Consider the following 7,149-nt stretch of genomic DNA (forward strand, 5'->3'; position numbering starts at 1 on the left):
TAATATACTGTTGCAATAAGTGAACATAATTTAGTTAAAGATAATATGTTTTTTAGATGGCTGCAACTAACTCGATACGAGCTGAACCAATTGAAGAAAATGGTGAATGTCGTTACAAAATAACAGATATAATTGGTCAGTATCTTTATAATGTTTGTTGCTTTATAACAATAACTACTCTTATTTAAAATCACCTTTAGAAATTAAATATCCTTAAACTCTTTAATGTATCCTGTACATGGGACAGCTAAAGATTTACCTGGAATGAGATTTTAAACTGATGTCAGGGTTTTGTAAACTGTGCATGTTCCAAAACTGTTTACACATGCACCATAACTTTTTGAACATATGCAATAGCTTTGTACACATTGCACAATAATTTAATGGCAAAATTTAGAAAGAAACTTTATTTTGATCTAAATGAAATTTCATTTCTAAATTATTTCACCAAAATAAATTTATTTCGCCCAAAAACATGTAAATGTTTAAAAGTACTATACCAGAGACCGAGATGTTTATTTAAAGGCTGCCTAAATCACTGTAGAAAATTTTAATGCCCCTTAAAATCCTTTGCTTGGTTTGACTTTATTTTCATTTCCCCTTTTTTAATTTTATTTTTTAGATATTTACTGTTTTGAATCTACTTGACATGTTTTTTTTTAAATAAAAATTTTCCCGAATTCTGAGCACAAATTATTACAATGACAAAACTTTTTAAAAAAGAAATCGAAAGTACCCCTTCTCTATTTTGAGTGTTTTGGATATAATTGTAATTTGTCTGTAAATTGATTTTTTCTCTTTGCAGGAAAAGAATCTGGTCTTGGTGTAGAAAACCTTAAAGGGTCAGGACTAATTGCAGGACGAACATCAGAGGCATATGAAAAAATTTTTACATTAACTTTGGTATGTCATTTCTTTTTTTCTTTGCTTTTGTGCTGGCATAGTTGGATTGTAATTTATGCATTTTTAGCAAAACTTGAAACAAAGTGACTAAAGGAATCGTTCTAGAAAAATTCTCAGGTTCAAAAGTTGTTTATATTCCAGGCAAAATATATCTTTATCCCATATATATTTCTGACTAGGGCTCACAAAGTCAACAAAAGAATTTGTATTTATCATATGCTGCACTGTTTTAGGTTACATGTCGTACTGTTGGCATTGGTTCATATTTAACACGACTTGGTCAACGAATCATACAAGTTGAAAATTCTTCTATTCTTCTAACAGGCCATCATGCATTGAACAAGGTAAATAGAATCACTACTCTAATCTAGAATATTTATTTTTGTGACATTTTAATAAATTAATTGGTACATTACCCACTAACATATGTTTTTCTGATACATTTACTGTCTATCTATAAATACCTCTATTTTGTCTGTCTCTGTGCAAAATGGTACCACAGTAACAACATGCATGAAATGCAGTATATAAAGGACAGATAAAACTGTGGATTTTTAGTCTATATTATAATGCTTGTTGTGAGGCAAAGAATGTTTGCTGTGAAGATCATGTTTTCTTACCTAAAATTAATTTTTATTGTTACCATCTTAGCTTCTAGGCAGGCAAGTTTATACCTCCAACTCGCAGTTAGGTGGTACACAAATAATGCACAAAAATGGTTAGTTGTTATTCCACTTCTTGTTTCAAACACATGTCACGTGAGCAGAATTTATATTCAAATATGTTCTTGGCCAAAAAAAAGCATAAATTTATAATGCCAATATTTTTCTTTCTTTTTCTTCGCTTTTTTATTATTTTCTGTTTTTGTATATCATGAATGTAATTTGAATTCCTAATTAACGAAGGTCTGGCTATTATTACTTGTGTGCTGCTTTAAATTCTCTTTGCAAAAAGTACTTTGGAGTATAAAATAGTATAATTAGTTTTCCATGTATTTTATTAGGTGTCAGTCATTTAGTTGTTAGTGATGATTTGGGGGGTGTGGTAGAGATCTTGAAGTGGCTTTCTTATATCCCAAAGGTAAGCAACCTATGAACAGCATAAAGACAACAACAAAAACAACATCAATTGAGTGAGTCGTAAAAATATTTTTTAGTTTAAAAGTGCACCACTTCCAGTGGAAGACATTCTTGATCCTGTTGACAGAGATATTTCATTCACACCAACAAAGTCACCTTTTGATGCAAGATATTTAATAACAGGTCGTCCACACCCAGGTGCTGACAATTGTTTATCTATTATAGAAAATAATGTAATTTAAAAAAAACCCAGAGAATTTCTTTAAATCTTTAAATCTTTTTTGTTTTAAACTTGTAATCCAAATTCTGTTACCTACCTTTGTTATAATATGATATTTAATTTGTGAGAACTCTTTTTAGATGATTCAACCAAATGGGAAAGTGGATTGTTTGATAAAGATTCGTTTACTGAAGTTTTACAGGGATGGGCGAAGACGGTCATTTGTGGAAGAGCAAGGTAGATAAATATCTTCATTATGAAATTGGTCTTGAAGCCTTTAAATTTAAGGGTTATTTATAAAGAGCTGTATAAATAAAAAGTTAATATTTTTATTAATTTAAATGTCCGTAAAAACTATCTGTGAAAATAGGCTTTTTAACGTTAGATAAGGATGATGGGGCATCCCTCCTCTCATAAACCTCCGAAATTTAGTAAAGGAACGAAAAACGTACCATGATAAATGGAAAAAGAGACAAAGTTGAAATATATAATTGACATTCGGTATGAAACCAAGAACATCAAGCCATATGCTATGTAATGTACTGTGCAATGAACTATTTAAATAAACTTTCTTATTGTTGATGATGGGTGAAGGTTTGTTAATTTGATAAGGTGATATCTGTACTACTATTTTAAGGCTGGGAGGTATACCTGTAGGTGTCATACTACCTGAGATACAACCTGTTGAGAAATGCATACCTCCAGACCCTGCTGATCTCGATTCAGAAACAAAGGTAAAATGTTTGCTCACATTTACTTTGAGGATGAGAATCATGAAAATGGATTTTTAGCATGTTCTGTTTTCAATATCTTTTATATAGACCATTGTACAAGCTGGCCAAGTATGGTACCCAGACTCTTCATTCAAGACCGCTCAGGCAATTGTTGATTTTAACAAAGAGGAACTACCATTGATTATCTTGGCGAATTGGAGAGGCTTTTCAGGTGGCATGAAAGGTAATTTGTTACATTTACATGTTTACATTAGGTGGTGATTATAAATATGAAAATCAGCACCAACCTTTTGAACTCTGTAGATATGTATGATGAAGTTTTAAAGTTCGGTTCTTACATTGTGGATGCATTACGAAAATACAACCAACAAGTCTTGATTTATATTCCCCCCTATGGTGAGCTGAGAGGTGGTGCGTGGGTGGTTGTGGATCCCAGTATTAACCCGGAGCACATGGAAATGTATGCAGATGAGGAATCCAGGTAATAAAATGTTACATTTCCGTGATAGGAAACTGGTACATAAAATTTTCAAATATTTAACTGGCTAAAAGATTTTTACTAAACCTAGGCTAATTTTTATTGTCACATGGTTAAGTTTTCGAAGTTAAATTTTCGTGTTAATAGGTTTTTCTTAGGACCAGTCTAGTTACAACAAAAAAGTATTTCTTTTGACTTAGTGTATGAATACTTTTAATATACTTTTGGGTTTTAGGGGTGGTGTTCTTGAACCCTCAGGTACGTGTGAAATAAAGTTTAGGCGAAAAGACCTGGTAAAGACAATGAAAAGACTAGATGACAAGTATGCTAATATGTCAAAGTTACTAACCACTCCAGGTAATTGTAATTGGTAACCTTTAAAGTATTTAAGTTTTGTGCATGTTTTATTTAGCTTTTTTGTACTTTCAATATTTTGCTGTTTTTGAAATTTGCTGTATAAATTATCTTGTATTGTGATTATATCAGATTTGCCTGACAAGGAACGCATCAAGATTGAAAAAAAACTTGCAGAAAAAGAAAAAGAACTTTTGCCTGTTTACCAACGGGTTAGTTTGTTTGTGTTGTATTATACCTGTAAAACTAAATTTGTTCTCTGCACTTGTTATATCACTTTCTAAACTAACACGTTAAAAAACGATTGTGTGATTTGGATTTTTGCATGTTTTCTTTCTTTCGCAATTCTTACCTCTACATTTTTTTAAAGTCTAAGCCAGCACATTGGTTTTGACATCAATTTCTTCCTCCTAGATTGCAATTAATTACTGTGATTTACATGACACGCCGGGACGAATGCAAGAAAAAGGTGTTGTTAACGTAAGATTCGTCTTTCATTCTCTTTTTTTTAGTGTGAATTTACTATGTAGAAGTTATACTAAACTTTATGTACAGGGTGTACTTAAGTGGCGAAATGCACGGACATTCTTGTATTGGAGGTTAAAACGATTGCTGTTGCAAGACAGAGTAAGAAACATGATGTCGTCCAATAGTTGGTAAGCTTCTGTTTTGTTCTATTTTTCAAATTGGAATAAAACATTTTCAACCTTCCGTTGTGCATACAACTATTTATATTTTTTAGTGAATGCACAAAAGCACGAATAGAATCTGTAATTCATCGACTGTTCCTTGAATCCAAAGGTTCATCTCAGGTTAGTGTTCAGATATAAAACATCAAGTGATAATTTGTCTTTTATTTTAATTTTTTAAAGGTGAATCTTCCAACTCAAAAAATATTTTTGAAATTTCTTCCCATGAAATGAAGTACAAATGTTCCAAATCATATACATAATTACTTCCCTTAAATTACCTAAAATCATTTTAATATCTGCCAGAACTGTTTACGAACGTGCAAACTAACGAAAAAACGCTGAGTTTTATTTGTTATATAATAATATCTTTATAGTCTTATTTATGGGAAGACAATAAGTTTGTTTCAAAATGGATGGAGTCAGACTTGTCTCAAGAAGATAATTCTGTTATCAAGGAGTATGCAAAGTGGTTCAAAAGAGATGCTGTACTAAGAGAAATAAAAAAGTATACATATTTTTTGTCTTGAAATAAAAACCCAACAATCCGATCTTATAATCAAAATCTTTATAACCTTGAACATTATTTTCTAAAAAGGTGAATTACACAAGGATCTTTATTTGTCTAAGTTTTATGTTTGAATCTTTTGTTATATTAATGTTATAGCATTGTCGATTTAAATCCTGATGTTGCCATGGAAGCAATCGTTCACATGACACAACAAATAAATTCCGCAAAACGTTGTGAACTTTCGCGCGTGTTGCAAGAATTAAACACAAGCTGCGAGGAAGAGGATCATACATTAGAAACTGTCCCTGAGTCCGCGGTATCACGTGATGTCCGGTTACCAGCACGCACTGCATCTTTACCCAGCACTCTTTATGCTCTGTCCGAATCAAATTCTTCTGATAATTAGTGTCAAATTTTGTAATATAGTAGCCTACACACATTGTCTGAATTGAATAATTTATTATAATTTGTCTTGCGAGGTGTTGATTTTGTATTTCTTTGTGTGCTTTCTTACGTGTCCTTGTTGAAGACCATAATTTCATTGTGAGGGTTTTATGAAGACTCTAATTTTTCGTCATAATAAACGTCAAGATTGGTTACCATTTTAAGCCTGAAAATTTAAGTCATTTTTTTAGTCCACCTTAGCCACCATCTTTGTTTGTACTTTTTATTTCTTCGTTTTATGTTTGTATGATGTGTTTAAATCATCTTCAGTGTGAATCTATACTAGTTCCACATTATTTGATAGATTTTTTTATGACGTACTTTAACAATTCTTAACAACAATTCTTGTTTCTAGTTTATATAAAAATATAGTTGTATATTTTTAGGGGCAATCACAGACTCAATTGGAGGCTTTTTAAATGAAAAACATTGAAGAAATTTCAGGGAAGGAAAATTTAAAGATCTTGGTTTACTAAAAAACAAAAAATTGTTTGCGCTGATATAGGAAATTTTTTTTCCCTGTGTATGTTGTGAATACTATTTTTCTTGTTAGATAGAGGATATTTATGTCGAGCCAGCACAGTTTCTTTTTTATTAACAAAGATTTCGCCAATCCTTTTTGTACAAAGCTTGTATATAACTAACATGACCAATATCTACTTATATTATGAATAGGCAAATCTAATTGGTGGGCATTCAGGACTCTCGGTTTGCTCAAAAACTAAAGAAAAAACAAAGGCAAAATCATGAAATTAATGAAATACAAGAAAAATCACAGAGACTAAGATACTGGTAGACCTCTTGCGTATAAAAAATTGATTGATATTCAAGTGAAACATTTTCTTTGATACTGTGCAAATGTTTTCCATATGAACAACTTATTAAAGTTATAACACTCACAGCAGAACAACAACTTTCTACATTCCTAAAACCGCTATGATTGCTTGTCATTTCTCCACGTCTCTCTCCTACATTTTCTCTAGTCCCTCTTTAATGCAAGCTTAACTCTCATGCTCTGGTTTCTTGCTTGGGATATAAACACAATTTTGTTTACTTGTTTGTTTTTGTTTGTTTGTTTTTGTTTGTTTGTTTGTCTGCTTACAACATATTACGTATATATTAGTAGTTTATTATTTTTGTTAACAACGTTTTTGCAAAATATTTATTTAGAAAACGATATTTTAATCAATTAGGGAATAATTATTCTTGAAGGTATATTTCGAATGTATTTTATTCTAACGAGTATGCCACCTTAACCAAAAACACTTTTTGTATGGGTACTGAGACATCATGTATTAGTTGCTAAGAATTTTAAGGTTGTGGTTCATAGAGGACATCACAATCTTTTATAGCATGGCTGTTCTGTTATATATGTTTTTGTTGAATTTGCTTTATTACCCCCTGAATTTGCTAACTACCTCCTTATCTGTGTTTTAGTAAAAATTCAGGTATAATTTTTGAATCACCTGAGATCAAGTTCAATATCATCAAGGACTCCCTCTCAAAGAGTCCCTTGGTCAACTACTGCAGTCATTATTTTCTCTCTTTTTCTCAAACGTCCTTTTCTCAAAGCTAACTTTATCTTCACAAGTTGCATTCCATGTAAATTTCTCGAAATGTCGTAAATGATCCATTAAATGCGTTTCTTAAAAAAAAAGAGTTTTACCCTGGGCGTTTAATCAGATGTACGATTATTCTGAAGGGGGGAGGGTTATTTTAAAATAACCCTCCCCCCTT

The 7,149-nt window shown here is 31.5% G+C and overlaps 1 protein-coding gene across 5 annotated transcripts in view; it reads left to right on the top strand.

Annotated features, from left to right (window-relative positions):
* Positions 1–6,780, top strand: part of LOC130653735 (acetyl-CoA carboxylase-like) — a 33,361-nt gene extending 26,581 nt beyond the window's left edge. For all 5 annotated transcript variants that reach the window (XM_057456250.1, XM_057456249.1, XM_057456247.1 and 2 more), the window contains exons 51-67: positions 57–135; positions 806–903; positions 1,137–1,247; positions 1,555–1,621; positions 1,907–1,983; positions 2,060–2,180; positions 2,343–2,439; positions 2,840–2,936; positions 3,024–3,159; positions 3,240–3,417; positions 3,650–3,771; positions 3,901–3,980; positions 4,183–4,248; positions 4,324–4,424; positions 4,511–4,580; positions 4,835–4,965; positions 5,125–6,780. In XM_057456250.1, coding sequence (XP_057312233.1) covers positions 57–135; positions 806–903; positions 1,137–1,247; positions 1,555–1,621; positions 1,907–1,983; positions 2,060–2,180; positions 2,343–2,439; positions 2,840–2,936; positions 3,024–3,159; positions 3,240–3,417; positions 3,650–3,771; positions 3,901–3,980; positions 4,183–4,248; positions 4,324–4,424; positions 4,511–4,580; positions 4,835–4,965; positions 5,125–5,374 — 1,881 coding nt within the window. In that variant the 3' untranslated portion in view covers positions 5,375–6,780. The remainder of the gene's footprint in view (positions 1–56; positions 136–805; positions 904–1,136; positions 1,248–1,554; positions 1,622–1,906; positions 1,984–2,059; positions 2,181–2,342; positions 2,440–2,839; positions 2,937–3,023; positions 3,160–3,239; positions 3,418–3,649; positions 3,772–3,900; positions 3,981–4,182; positions 4,249–4,323; positions 4,425–4,510; positions 4,581–4,834; positions 4,966–5,124) is intronic.
* The last annotated feature ends 369 nt before the right edge of the window (positions 6,781–7,149 follow it).

This window comes from Hydractinia symbiolongicarpus, chromosome 8 (assembly GCF_029227915.1).
Source record: "Hydractinia symbiolongicarpus strain clone_291-10 chromosome 8, HSymV2.1, whole genome shotgun sequence".
NCBI lineage: Eukaryota > Metazoa > Cnidaria > Hydrozoa > Anthoathecata > Hydractiniidae > Hydractinia > Hydractinia symbiolongicarpus.